The sequence below is a fragment of the Bos grunniens genome, chromosome 11 (genome assembly GCF_055505025.1).
Source record: "Bos grunniens cultivar Pamir isolate PY7600 chromosome 11, Bosgru_T2T1.0, whole genome shotgun sequence".
NCBI lineage: Eukaryota > Metazoa > Chordata > Mammalia > Artiodactyla > Bovidae > Bos > Bos grunniens.
The window spans coordinates 6,867,267-6,882,442 of NC_141175.1; the positions used below are offsets into that span (position 1 = coordinate 6,867,267).

Sequence of the window (15,176 nt, forward strand, 5' to 3'; positions counted from 1 at the left end):
AATACCTCAACTGGAATTCTATCACCTCCACTAGCTTTGTTTGTAGTGATGCTTTCTAAGGCCCACTTGACTTCACATTCCAGGATGTCTGGCTCTAGGTCAGTGATCACACCATCGTGATTATCTGGGTCGTGAAGATCTTTTTTGTACAGTTCTTCTGTGTATTCTTGCCATCTCTTCTTAATATCTTCTGCTTCTGTTAGGTCCATACCATTTCTGTCCTCAGCACATCTCAAATTCTACACAGAGACCAACTTGGGGAAAAAAAAAAATTCTGCTATCTAAACAGAAGAGAGGATTAATTTTATCAAATTGCAGTGCTGAGGGAAATCTCTTGTAGTTCAAAATACAGTGCGTTGTTGTGGTAAGAGACACAGGCCTGTGGATGAGGGAGGACCCAGGCCCAGGTGAAAAGGTACTGTCTCAGTTCTTTCCTACTAAAAGTAGACTTAACATTTTGGAGGAGGAGAGAAACTGCATTCATTCTCTGATCATAAGAACTGAGTCCCCCAAAGGCAGACATGCAAAAAATTATGGTTCTCAAAAAAGAGGTGACGATATACATATAATAATGGACTGGAGTTTCAAATGAGAGTCTGGACTTGCTGGTGACTTACTAGCTACATTCTTCCAAAAGGGTGTGCAAAGGATTGCATGCATGCATGCTCAGTTGCTCAATCGTGTCCGACTTTGCAACCCTATGGACTGTAGCCTGCCAGGCTCCTGTCCATGGGATTCTCCAGTGAAGAATACTGGAGAATACTGGCAATACTGGGTTGCCATTTCCTACTCCAGGGGATCTTCCTAATCCAAGGACTGAACCTTTATCTCTTACTGGGAGAAAAAAAGTCTGCAAGATGCTAAAGGTTCCATTTGCAAATTTTTAGGCCCTCATCAGGCAAAGGACATAGCCATACTATTCTCTGTAAGCACAAGTTCTACACTTGAACACCATGCAGTAGGTGAAAACAAGGCTGAGAGTTGTGGAATGCACTGATCTCCATTTCTGGAAACGGTGGCCTGAGAGACACTGTCCATTAACGATACATATGTTCAGAGTTGTATACTTCGTGTTATTTTTACACTGATGTCCTGTAAGGGAAACTGAAACATGATTGCCCCGAAAAGGTAGAAAAGGTTACTTTGCATGACAGCTTTCTGCTAAGGCAAAAATGCAGACAATGAAGTCACTCATATTTAGCCTAAGATATCACTGATACCAATCAAACGTAAGACGACCACAGTGTACTGTTTCAGAGGAGCAGTGTAAATGGTCACCTTAGTTCCAGTGGCCTTGGGGAAGAGTTTGTGTGTGTGATCATAAATACTGATAATTTTCTTAAATAGACAAGAATTTCGATACCCAAATTGAGTGTTGTGCCCTTAAAATCTGCACTGTGAGAGTCTATACAATTACTCTGCTTATAAAACCCATGGCCGAGCTCTTTTAGAATCCTCAGAGACCAGAGCAATCAGTCATGCCACATTACATTTTTTTTCCGAGAACATAAAACATGCACTTTTTTAAGAAAAGAAGATTACACAATATATACTGCTGGCACCCCACTCCAGTACTCTTGCCTGGAGAATCCCACGGACTGAGGAGCCCGGTGGGAGCCAGGGGTCGCGAAGAGTCGGACACGACTGAGCGACTTCACTTTCACTTTCATGCATTGGAGAAGGAAATGGCAACCCACTCCAGTGTTCTTGCCTAGAGAATCCCAGGGATGGGGAAGCCTGGTGGGCTGCCGTCTGTGGGGTCGCACAGAGTCGGACACAACTGAAGTGACTTAGCAGCAGCAGCAGCAGCATACCTTGATTTTTTTCATTTAATGCTGTATCACAGAAATATGAACATCCCGACACAGTTGGCACACGTGCAGACTGAGGACAGGGAGAGCAGAACTGGCCCAGCCACTGCGTGCACATTCACACGTAAACTGGCATATTACAGGGTCCCTTCAAGTCCTACTTTGTGGGAGATGAAACATGATAAAGGAAGTCCATGTTTTCTGCAGAAACCCATCTGAGTCTCTTAGCCAAAGTGCTGGTAATACGCACTTCTGAGTGGTCTCATATCCTTCTGGGGATGAGTAGGGTATATAAACAAACCAGTGAAATAAACAAAGGAATGAATGAAAGGGAAATGGATGCTGCTAGCAAGAGCCTGTTATAAAGGGGAGTGCTGAAGAAGAAGAAAAACAAACAAACCCAGCAGAGAGACTGAAGGAAGGTCATGACTCCTCTTTCCTTTCTTTAAGGTCAGTATGTAGTCATAGCTTCCTCAGAGCCATGCCCCAATCTCAGTTTTTCTTTGGAGAAAAGTGGGAACTTCAATTCCTACATATGCACTAGAATAACAGAGGCTAAATCAAGCAAAACTCCAAGCAGTCAAATTACTTCCAAGCTGATGCTTTAAGACTGTCTTTTACCCTCTCGCCCAGCTGAAAAGATTTCCTGTATTATCAAGGCAAATAAGAACTCAAACGCTGCAGAATTGCTGAGAAAATCATCTTAAATATTTCCCCTCAACCACTCTACTTTAGAGTGACGCTGGAGAAAGCTGTTAAGGAAATGGCTGACACAGCTTTCAACTGAACCGGCAGGCTCACCACCACCTGAAAGGCCAAGGCGTTTACGGCAACTTACCTCCATCATCCAAGGGCCGCTTCTGCACTCCATAGCCGTACACTGAGGGGTCCACCAGAGGTGTGGAATTATTCAAGTGAGGAATTGAGTCAATTTTAGCAGCAATCTACAGAGAGAACCAGATTTAAATACTCAGTAACAAATCATGGCTCCATCAAGGGAGGAAGACAGTCTTCTTTAAAGGGCTGTTACCCCATTTCTCCACCCGAAGGAGATTAATTAAAACAACATTACAGGACAAGGACTTTGCACTCCTGAATTTTCTTTTAGTCTTAGTAATAAGGTGTCTTTTGAAATGATACTTCCAAAAACGTGTCTTCCACAAGCAAATTTTTAAGTCATCACTTAAAAAAATACAGCTATACCACATTTTAAGGAAAAAAGCAGGCCAACAATATGAAGAACTTTGTTCAAAATATTTTAACACAGGGTTTCCTTAAGGAGCAAATTTCCAAGCAATATTTAAAAGGCCATGAATTTGGTCAAATCTGACAGCTCTTTAGAAATGTTTGTCATCTTAAAACTTCAACCCCTATAAACTGATGATGGAATACATGGAAACATAAAACAAGCTGCTCTTCACTGGAAGTCCAAACAGCAAGGGGGTGACCATCTGTCCAGACTAGTTTGGAAGGATTCCTGCACTGGAGAAATCAAGATAACCTGTGAGTGCTACTTAACTTTTAATATTTACCTGTCAGTTAAAGAACAGAACACAGCTATTAAACTTCCACCAGAAACAGATGCTGTGGAGAGCTTCCTACATGTATCTACTAGGAATTAGGGAATAAATGTGATGGTCACATAAATTAACTCTGATTCAATCAATGGAATGTTTGCAACTGCTCTTGATGTTAGTCCCTCAGTTAAGCCTAACAAGCCAGGGTGGATTAAGGGACAGCCAGCACAGATGTCCCAGAGCAGAGCCTTTCAGAGGTAGTTTTCCTGAGGTTGTCCAAATGTGCCCAGAAGTCTGAGAGCTTCCGGAACCAACATAAAGTACTTTAGACAAATAAACAACCAAAGACAGTCACGATACTGCAAACCTAAGGCAGAATTTAATGTTAGGTACCCTGGATCAGGTCTCATCCTTTCATTTACTAGTTCTGTGATGTCGGGCAAGTACTTTTCCTCTCTGCCTAAGATCTTCCAGGTATAACACCATCTGCTTTGTAGTTTCTGGAAAGATAACATCATACTCTGAACACAAATGAGCTTTGCACATGAGAAAGCACTTCGCAAATATCAGAGCTGTAAGACAAGGCAGCTCACCCAACAAAGAGCTGAGGGCCTACTATGTCCCAGGCTCAGTGGTGAAGAGTCAGGGGGGAGTCACAGGTACACAAGCTAATCAATAAGCTGATCGTTCCAGCTGCTGATACACAATACTAACTGAAAGGCAAGGACACACAGAGCCTTCAGGAGGTGCTGCTTTAAATGGGGTGACCAGGGAAGGCAGCTGGCATCTGAGACCTGCATGATGAGGAAGAGCATTACAGGCAGAGGAAATAGCTTGTTCCAAGACCCTGAGGCTAGAGCAAGCTTGGCAGGTGTGTGCCTGAAAGAGAGATTGATGTCACTAGAATAGAAGGAACCAGATGTATTCCAAGAGGTGGGCAATGGCCAGTTCATGTAGGGCTTTAGAGGTCATTGGAAGGGGCTTGAATTATATGTATATAGAGAGAATTAATTTATTAATTAATGCTGCACCCCCTTGGGTTCCAAGATCTTAGTTCCCTGACCAGCGATTGAACCTGTGCCCCAAGGAGTGGAAGCGTGGAGTCCTAACCAATGGACTGTCAGAGAAATCCGGGGCTTGGGTTTTATATGAAGGGTGATGGGAGGCAACTACAAGACTTAGTAAAAGAAGTAACTTGCTGGTTTATGATTTTAAAAGATTCCCTTGGACAAAGAAAATAGATTCAAAGGGGACAAAAGTAGCAAGGCCATTTAGGAATTATTCTAGGCCAGAAGTCAGCAAGCCATAGCTGATGAACCACCTATCTTGGTAAATAAAGATTCATTAGAACACAGCCACACCCATTTCACAGAGATCATATGCTGTGCAGAGCATATACATGTATATAATTTAATATCTGGACTTAAAAAACAAAAAAGAGTTTGCCCTGTCGAGGCTACAGATGATGGTAGCCTGGATAGGTGCTTGTTTTAAAGTATTATTTTAAGTTAAACACTCAAAGTTAAGAGAGACTGCTGATAGAAACCTCATCTCCTATATTCAAACTTCAAGGCAAGTGGCCATTTGCTCTAAAACAAAATACTGTATAAATCTTGCCTAACAGCATTTTACCACCAACTCACAATCTTGCTCTCCATATTTGTTTTGGATAAGCTAGTGGAAAGTTGGCTACTTAAGATGCAAAAATTATCTTTAAGGACTCAGCTGGGAAAGCAAGTGATTAAAAGGCGAGAATACTGCAGCAGTTTATGCCCCCATGGAGACCCTTTCATTTGCCACAATGGACTGAGCAGGTACATGGCCGATGCGGGGCTTTCCAAGATTATTGGTTTAAAGACAGACCAAAATATTGGCAAGAGACAGTGAGGAGGACCCCGAAACACAGGGGAAAAGGGTGTGATTATCAGTGGAGTCCCTCAACAGCATGCATGCCGAATCACTCTCAAAGAGAGGATAAGCTCTACATATTTGGCACACTCTATCCATTTTTTTTTTTTTAATGTGGACCATTTTTCAAGTCTTTTCTGAATTTCTTTCAATATTGCTTCTGTTTCATGTTTTGGTTTTTTGGCCACGAGGCAAGTGGGATCTTAGTTCCCCAGCCAGGGATCGAACTGGTAACCCTGGCACTGGAAGGCAAAATCTAAACCACTCCAGCACCAGGAAGTCCCTTTCTACCCTCTTCTGCTGATGCCTCTTGGCTCCCAGAGCTTCTTCCTTCCTTCCAAAGTAGCCAAGATGTTATTCCTGAGTCCTTGGCCTTCCTTATAATTTATATACTATGTTTCACATATTGCCAGAATGTCACTTTCTGCCAAAGCTGAGATATTAAATCATTACGTTACAGTAGCTTTTCTGCTCCTACCTTTGATTAAGTCAACAAGCCTCCTAAAACATGACTGAGGATTTCAGATTTGTTTTTAAATCATGTTTGCTTCGGGCAGCTATAAATTTGGGAAATTTTCACTAAGAGAAAAGTAGTACAGGATAATGGTTAAGAGTTGTAGCCCTGAAGTCAATAACTGCACTTGAACCCTGGCTAAACAAACGTTAGAAGTATTTGAACATTATAATACACAATTATTTCATAGTTTACATTGATATTACATTGTATATTACAATATACTTTGTAATTTTTATATTTATAATGTAATATTTTGCAATAATCTGTAATATTTCTTTATAGCAATAAAGAAACAATGTATTCCTTTATTCAAACAAATGCAACCTTGTTCTAAGAAGTGATTTTAAATGCCTTCTAAAATAGTAAGAGTTTAAGTGTTATGAGTGCTTACTATGTCCAGGCACTCCAAGAGCAGTTTAAAGATGCCATCTCATTTTCTCTCACGATGATTCTTTAGGAGGTTAGCAGTATTATTTCCATTTCAAGACAAGGAAAAGCGAAGCTCAAAAGAAGCTGAGTGACCTGCCCAGAGTCACACATCTTCTAAGTGGCAGAAACATTGCTGAAGCACAGGCTGCCTGACTCGAGTCCATGCTACTAATCACAGCACTAGGCTAACTATCCCTCTTACTTCCACCTAATGCTTTCTTAACCAGAGTCACTCCCCGAGGACTTAAAGCCTAATGGGCTCCAGTACACAGAACTCCAGCAATTCGTCATGCTTGTAACTGACCATCCTGAACAGCAGCTGCTTAAGGGAAGCAAGGTACATCTTCAGTTAATAATGGTGTAGGTCAGAAAAGAGCCACAGAAGCCAGGATATTCCAAGAACAAGGCCATGCCAACGCTTATCTGAAAGCACGACCTTGAGGGAACGCTGGTACTGATTTTCTGCTACTTGATTCACTTTCCTCCCTTCTGGAGGGAAGGCGGCAAGAGTGCGTTACCTCACTACCTGTGCTATTTTAAGCACCATAATAGATGAAATATTTATAAATCAATGCCATGACACTTAACCTCCACTGCCAGCCGCTAGTGGAAATGTGGAGACGCGAAGGGGAGCACTGGACCGGCGGTCAGTCATGATCCGGCCTTTCCAGCTGGCCTTCCAGTGTACGACCTTGGGCAAGACCTTCAGTGGTCCACCTTCAGTGGGCTTGCTCCCTGAAAAATGCAGGGGCGAACTAAACCACTGTTTTCTAAGGAGCACAAGGCAATTTGGGGAGGTGCATGGATGAATGTTCAAAACATTTTAAGCAAATCTAAATTTTACAATGATTTTAAAATATGAAGTAAAAAGAATATTGAAGGTTCACTTAGAACCAGGGCAATTAGTTAACCCCAGTGCACATCTTTAAGTTCTGTCATCAGAGTAGCTCACCCTATAAATCCAAACAGAAAGCTGTGTCTCTTTTCACAACTTCACATTCAGTAAAACTTCACACTAAATGGAAACAGGCAAGGCCATCTGAGCCGCAGCAAGTCATCCACACGCTGTGTCCGTGCTACTCAAGAGTCACTGTTGATTCTCATGGGGCCAGCAAGCAGAGGTGACAGCTCACACCACCACTTGCAGAGAAGGAACCCAACTTGAGTCCTCTGCTCTAAAGTTGCCCCGAGTGGCCCTGCCCTGGAGAATTCACCCCTGGTGAATTCACAGGCTGGATGGAAAGTCTCTACTCCCCACAGCTGGAAGAAAACAGTATGTGGCCAGAGCAGTGGAACCCAGTGGCCAAGAGTGAGCAAGTCCCAGAGAGCAGGGTCTAGAGCCATGGATAGAGTCAAGCCCACTATCTAGGTTACTAAGAAGACAGATTGTATATTAAGCTTGCTGTGTACTAAGTGTCTGATGCTGCCCTCATTTAATCCTCACAGTGACCTCAGAAAGTAGCTACTAGTCTCAATTCTATGGGGTTTGGAGCCAATCTGCTGGAACTGTATCCAAGGGGATACCAAGATAACAATGTAAGGCACCCGGAACAATGCTGGGCACACCGTAAGGAAAGAGAAGTGCTTGCTATTTTAATCCTTTATTGAATTAATAATAACACGGAAAAGTACATAGGCAAGTTGTTAACCTGAATTTTCATATACAAAAATGCCTGTGCAACTAGCATCCTGATCAGGAAACAGTACATGACTGGTACCCTCGAAGCTGGTCTCAAACTCCTTTCAGTCACTACCCACCTCTACCTCCCAAGCTATTCCATAAATATATACATATATCTATATGGTGGTTTTATATGTATGTGTGTATACATATAAACCACCACCCACGACCTCCATTTTACAGATGAGAAAAATTGAGGCTTAGATGTTAGATAACTTGTCCAAAGTCATTAACCGAGTAATTTTCAGAACCAGAATTGGAACTCATATAGAATGAATCCAGTCATCTTAATAATCACTTCACTACCTCCTGTGTATTCCGCAACTATCAAATGGGAGAATCTGTATCAAAGTCCTTGCCTGGCACACACCACAACAAGCTCACTGAATGGGAGCTACTGCTGTTGTCATTAGAGGTGGGGCCCTGTCTGATCCTGCCCTATTAACTGGCATTAACCAAAACAATCGAATACGATATCAGCTCTTCTTGGTAGCTTTTCCTGACAATACAGGCCACCCACATTTGGTGAGAATTAAACACTCTATTATCTGTTTGCAAAGCACTGTGTAAACTACCTTTAAGTGGTTCGATCTCATGGAGGAAGTTATTGATTATACTCTCCTCACTGTAGGGAGCTCTTTGAGGCATGGACCTCTCAATCATCCTGGTACTCCAAGGACAAAGGTCCCTTGACTGGGAGCTCCAGGGGTTAGCTTTAGAGAATTCATAAACCTCCTGAAATAACAGACAGAACTATTTAAATATTTCTGAGACATAGTTCAAAGTTTTCAGGAGTCTTGTAAAGTTCCACGCTCCAAAAAAAGTTAAAGAACCTCCCTAACACACAGCAAAATGTTTGGCACATAGAAAGTACTCAGTAAATGTTTGCTAAATTTAATATAGAGAAGCCTCCTGTAGGCAAAATGCTACGATGACCAGCTGAGGCTCTAGGCCAAAATACTTTTCCAGCTAGGAGCCCCCCTCAAAGGCCCTAAAGATGACATGACCATTACTTTTCTCCTGTAGTGTTAGTTGTTCCATCATGTCTGACTCTTTGGGACCCTATGGACTGTAGCCCACCAGGCTTCTCTGTCCAAGGAATTCTCCAGGGAAGAATACTGGAGTGGGTAGCCATTCCTTTCTCCAGGGGATCTTCCTGACCCAGAGATCAAACTCGGGTATCCTGCTTTGCAGATGGATTCTTTACCTTCTGAGCCACCAGGGAAGCCCTCTTCCTTATTTTCCATCTAATTGCACCAGCATCCTTTCAATGCTTTAAGACCCTGCTGCAGAATTCTCATTGAAATTGAAAACTACCAAACTACCACTACAAAGGAACCAAGTCGCTCTTAGAACGCAGAAGACAGGGTCCAAGGACTATTGCATATGTTAATTATTTGCGTGCTTCTGAGAAAACTGCTTTATCTACCTTTGGCTTATTATTTTCAAATATAAAATGGGAATTATAACCCTTATCTTGACTATTTCACTTGGTTGTCGTGAGGAGCTGATACTGGTATGATAAAACCAGTGGTAAACTTGTCTTATTAATCATTACAATGGCCCAGCACCCAGCAAGGGGCCCTGGACTCAGCAGATCCTCAAATAATGGCAGGCAATCTGAATTACATCACAATTTCCATGAACGCTACTCAGTCTTGCAAGTGATTTGCTATCATCTGACATTAGGATAAAAATGCAGTTCATGCTTCCAAAAGTATTGGCTATTCTTTCCCAAGTATCCTTGTAACTGAACTCTAAACGCAAAACATTTTCAAGAGGGATGATTCTTAACAGAGTGAAAGAATTGCACAGAAAAGCTAGGGAGAGGGGAACCTTGAATAGACACCCAACACAACACATTAGAAAGGAAAAGAATCAAAATAATACCATCAAAATTTTTTTCAGATCTAGCTAGACAGAAGCTCTGAATGTTTGTGAGCTTGAAGGGGCCATTGAGATGATCTAGCTTAATGTTTCCTAAAGTCTGATCCACAGGAGGTGATCTGGTTTCATGAAAAGAGGGTAAGAAGTGACAGATCTTCTTAGGCATATTTACAATGCATATCCCAAACCCTAGTATGACCTTATGAATAGAAGCAAACTTAGGGTTCCAAGAAATGGCAACCCACTCCAGTATTCGAGTCTGGAAAACTCCATGGACAGAGGAACTTGGCAGGCCAGAGGGCTGCAAAGAGTTAGTCAAGACTGAGCGTAACAACAAGGGCTCCGACAAGTCCTGAAGTGAAGAAGCCAATTCACCTTTATTTAACCCTGTATCCCCCAGACCTCTCTGGCCATGAGCCCTTTCCATGGAAGACCTATGAACAGCTTGTAGATCAAACGCTGGGAAAGGCCAAGCTGGCCCCAGGTCATGTAGCTATTTGCAAAAGACTCAGATGTCCTAACTCTCCACCCAGAGTTCTCGCCATTAGAAATTTCAAGTAACAGTATGGACTTACAATTTGGACAAAGATGAGGGGACAAAGCTGCTGATCAGGCAATCCAATGGGCAGCATAAAGCAAGGTGGTGGGAACCCAGGCAAACCAGAGAGTCAATATCACGTCCAAAGGGGCAGCTGCTACTGAGCTCCTGCTACTCAGCTCCAGCTCACTGCAGAACATGGGAGCAGTGTGGCCAAGGCTGAGCTGGAAATTTCCATTTTCGCATGGAATTGTTCTGGTTATCAAGTGGTGGACCCCTGTGGTCAAACAGTACAGGCCTGCAGGACCACTCTGAGCCTTCTCCAGTCCACAGGCCACCAGTTTGAAAACTCTGGTCTAGGCAAATTTGAATTTGGGACATGTAACAGAAACATTAATTTGATGATACACATGGGCTGACAGATTTTACAAGAAAGATAAAGAAGCCTCAGGTGAAAATGAGAACAGTGTTAAGAGGCATCCAGTATAATGCATTCTTTATCTACCCTTTTTCAACACCAAAGATGAAGTCTGGTGACCCAAAGGGGCTCAGTCGCATCATGAAAACCCTTACCCAGGAACTTGCTCCCTGTAGGGTCCTCTATATACCTCTAAATACCGAGCAGCCCACAGATGTCCTGCAGATGCTGCTTTTCTTCAAGTGTCTGAGAAAGTTCAAAAGAATGCACACATAGGAGTTAGTCCCTTGTGAAACAATGACTTGAGCTCCTCAACCAGCGGGCATTCCTGAGATGGTCTCAGTGGAGTAAACTCACAGCAACTGAGCATTGAGTACCCATGACTCTGTTGTGAGGTGCATACATCACACATGAGGTGAGCAAAGGTGTCCCTTCTCAAGGGGTGTGCAGCGGGAAATGAACACAGGCCTTTTCTTTAAATGATGGACACACAGTCTGTTAAAGGACACGCAGTGTATCTCCACAGCACAGGGGCCGAACCATCAACTGCTCAGGCTCCAAGTGTGAACTGGTGGCACTGGAAAGCATGTCCAGGCGGACTGTGGAACTTCTGAGGCCCCGTGCCGCCCACCAGCTCCCAGAAAAAGTGCTGGTAAGGAATGGGTCCTAGGTCTTAAAACCGGTCAAAATGTTACTTTCCACAGACTCTCCACTGGTTTGGTCACAATCATTTGGAAGGAGAAGCACCCAGATGCCCAATGCCATCAGCCACCATACATATGCTGTATGTATGGGAACAGAACCCTTTCGAGTTATGCAGTGCAGAGGTGCTGATTGGGTTGAGGGCAAAATAGGACCTTAAAGCCTTAAAAAGCCCTGGCAGTCTGGCAAAAGAATGTCTATTTGGGTGACGACTGGCAGGCGGTTGGCCCAGCTCATAGAAGGCTGCTGGGGACCTCTAAGACACAGTGGTGTGACACTGTCCTGGTAACATGCAGATGGATGAACCTGGACATGGATGCTACTGAATCATCACAGTGGGCTTTCCAGGAACGCTTTTATATTTTTAGGAAAATGAAATAAGACAAAACAGGTTTGCATCTAATTTGTCCATCATTTCCACGAAGTTCCCTTGAAAGCCTGAGAGACAGCAGTCAGGGTAGAGGTGCAGTGGGGCCACAGTACAGGATAACCTGGCTTTGAGTCCACATCCCATTCTTATCTGGACCCTGTGCTCTCTAAACAATGAGCGGAAGACACACTTTCATTTTGCTAACCAGTCAATGACTTCTGAGAACTGGACATGATTTTTTTTTAATACCCAGCAGTTTTAGATCTTCACCAGTGGGATCGAATTGCAACACTTTTCTACATGTGTGTGTACTTTCCTACAAAATGGCTATGTGAGCCCTTTGGCCAAACACTATTAACTCACTGGACTTCATGCTGCTGCAGAGATTTTAAATTTTATATGACATCTTCAGAGATTCCCTTCAGATCTAGGAATGCCAGGCTCAGGGCAAACTAACAGCAACAACTGGCTCCCTTTGTTGGAAAGCGTCCAAAGGATATGAAAAGAGGCTTCAAGAGGCTAGGAGGGAAGCTTAGTGGATTAGGTGCTGGACTCCACATACCAGACTGAAGAGAAACCACAGGTTCAAATCCAAGCAGGGTCAACTCAGACTCTACTGTGATATTCTGGATAAACTGAGCATCAGACAGCTCAGTGCTCCCTAACTTAGGAGGGCTTTACCAACAGACCCTGGTGTTTACAAGGGTACCTGAGAGAAGGGAAAGCTTTGCAATCATTTAAAGAAATTCACTGTCTTTTATCTCCAATTACTGGGGGGGTGGGGAGGTGGGGGTGGCGGGGCAGAGATCACACCTCTGTAACATGCTGTGTATACAATGGCAAAGTAGAAACACCACCATCAGATACCCAAATAGTATGAGGCCCTTTGAGGTAAGCTTTACTGTAAGCACACAATATTTTAGATTTCTAACATCCCATTCGTGCCCAATGCAAATCTATAAATAAACCTAAAATTAGCCACAAACCTGTGTTTTCTTTAGTTTTTAAGGCCATCAGTCCTTGGAGATAGTATCGACCTCCAGCTGTTAACATTCAGAAGTGATACACTTACAGCACTGTCTCCATTGGGCTTACAACTGCTCCAGTCAATGGTGCATTTCAGAGCTGGGAACAGTTCCAGTGAAGTTTCCTCTGCTAGTAGTAAACACCACTGCTTCAACAATCCACATTAGGTCAGCATATAAACAGAGGGTCTCTCTCCCTCTTGAGCAGGTTGTCCAAGAATACGAGTTCAACCACTGGCTCAAGAGAAGCAGAAAGTCTTCTCAAAGGTTCAAAATTCATTTTATGTTCAACTATAGGCCTTCTGCAAACTGAGGATCTGAGCTCTTTAGGGTAGTGACTATACTTCTTCTTGGATACAGAGGCCGACAAGGTGATTGTCACACATCAGCACAGAGTGAAAAGCCATTACATATTAGTAGCCAGTGAGAAACAAGGTTCAGGACCCTGTACTGTAGAGAGCAGTGTAACACGCCGGCAAGCAGAGTGGTGGAAGGGGAGCTGGATGGCACTGTTCATCCATTACAGCCACTGGCTGGCTCTGAAGTCTAAGTAAGATGGATACTCACTAGCATATTGCTTGGTGCCTAGGCAGTAAGTAACAAGTCATCGGATAAAATTTTAGGCTGAACCACAGGTTTGGAAACTTCTGGGATCCAATGTAATGTCTACAGGAGCATCAGTATTAAAATGAAAAGTCAGTATCTGGGAAACAGGTAGGGTTCCCTCCCCTGGAATACTGGAAAGAGGTGTAAAGACCATATCTTCAAGCGACCAAGTTGAGACTTTCTTCTAATACAATGGGTCCTGTAGCTTTCTGTTAGGAATCAAGCAGTAATTAGTTATAGCCCAACTTTTAAAGAATTCGTTAGTATGCCTACAATTAAATAGGAAGAGATGATGAGTATGAGACACTCAGCAAAGAAGTTTAAGTGTTAGAGCTAACTTATCACTAAGTTTCACACACAATACAGGTTCTGTTCTAAGCATCATACCAGAAACCAAAGAGTATTTCTGGCAGGTCCCATATTCATTCTCCAGGGAAGCTTGCAAACCTCTTAAAAACCAGTTTATTTAACTCTGACAAAATGCACAACATTGTCAGATGGTCAAATTTCACTGCTGGAATGACTCCATTATCACATGCTCCCTGAAAGAGGAAAAACTATTGCCCATAAGGAATGTCTATGTCTTATGGACCATCCACATCTACTTAATAACTTCCCTCTCCCAGAGCGCCCTCAAAAGTAAACTACCCTCTAATTCCTAGTCTAAACAGGCTGTTTCCCCACTTTTAAGAAGCTACTGGGCCTGAGACAGGCCCCTTCTGCCCAGACCCGGGTTCACTCCGTGAGCCCCCCAGTTCCCTACCCCTGTAAACCTCAGAACCCCAGGCTGGCTGCCCTGCGGGTCCAGCCCCCACCCCGGCGCGAGGGCGCGACAGGGCCCAGGCGTCCTGGGTCAACCCTTTCCCAGCAGCTGCAGGAACCTAGGAGACCCGCCCGACAGTCTGGGCCTTGGTCCTCCCACTGGTGCCTCATCCCATGGCTCCTCCCGGCTGCAGGCGTCCCAAGAAACTGCCGAAGCGCCCAGCTGGGGCGTCAGCCCAGGTTTACGTCCCGCCCCCAGGACAGACCCCCCTCCTCCTCCCCATCAGGCCCGACCGGCCCCGCCTCGGGCTCCCGTGCTCCCGCCGGCCGGCCGCGCGCGTACCTGCCGGACCCGGTGCAGAGCGTCCACGAAGCCCTCAGCCTTCATCCCCACCGGAGCGCTCTGCCCCTGCACCAGCTCCGCCATTACCGCCCCCGCCGCCGCCCGCCGCCGCCGCCGCCGCCGCCACCGCCGCTCGGCTCCCCTGTCCGGCCTCCCGCTCCACTTGGGGACCCGTAGCCGGAAAGGGAAAGTCGCCCCACTTCCGGCGGAAGGGAAGCCGGGACGCTCGCCGACGCGAGAGGAGCCGCGTCTGCGGGGCTGGGTCGGGGCACGTGACCGCGGTCCGGCCGGAAGTGGAGGGGCGGGTCCTGTCGTCTGGTCTTGAGGGGACTGGTCGCTCCCTGGCCATTTCCAGACGCGACTTCATCTAGGGCCTTCGAGGATGTCGTGACAGACTTTTTGAGGCGTGTGTCTGTGGTCCGAGATGCCCGGCTGTCGGCTGTTTGGAAACCCAGAGGGGAGTGACGTGGCTTTCCCTAGACGGCACCCTGGCTGTCCCTCTCAGAAAGTGACCATCGATTAGGAATATTGAGACTAAGCGGTTTGAAATGGCACCGTGAGGACACAGAGGGTGGCTGGAGGGCAAGCAACAGCACCACAAAAATGTCAGTGCCCCACGTTTGCAGAATCCTGGGCCCGAGTTCTTGCAGCGTCATCAGTTT

At 44.7% G+C, this 15,176-nt stretch overlaps 1 protein-coding gene across 6 annotated transcripts in view; it reads right to left on the minus strand.

Annotated features, from left to right (window-relative positions):
- FUBP3 (far upstream element binding protein 3) overlaps positions 1 to 14,715 on the minus strand; it is a 49,672-nt gene extending 34,957 nt beyond the window's left edge. For 2 of the 6 annotated variants that reach the window (XR_015135729.1, XM_086323468.1), the window contains exons 1-3: positions 14,515 to 14,670; positions 12,765 to 13,618; positions 2,650 to 2,755 (exon numbers count right to left, since the gene is read on the minus strand). Coding sequence is in view for 2 of the 6 variants with exons in the window: in XM_086323467.1 (XP_086179593.1) it covers positions 2,650 to 2,755; positions 14,515 to 14,598 (190 nt within the window). In the remaining 4 variants the exon portion in view is untranslated. Of the gene's footprint in view, positions 1 to 2,649; positions 2,756 to 12,764; positions 13,619 to 14,514 lie in introns of all 6 variants that reach the window. The other 4 variants (XR_015135727.1, XM_086323466.1, XR_015135728.1 and 1 more) reach the window with 3 other exon arrangements.
- Positions 14,716 to 15,176: the final 461 nt, after the last annotated feature.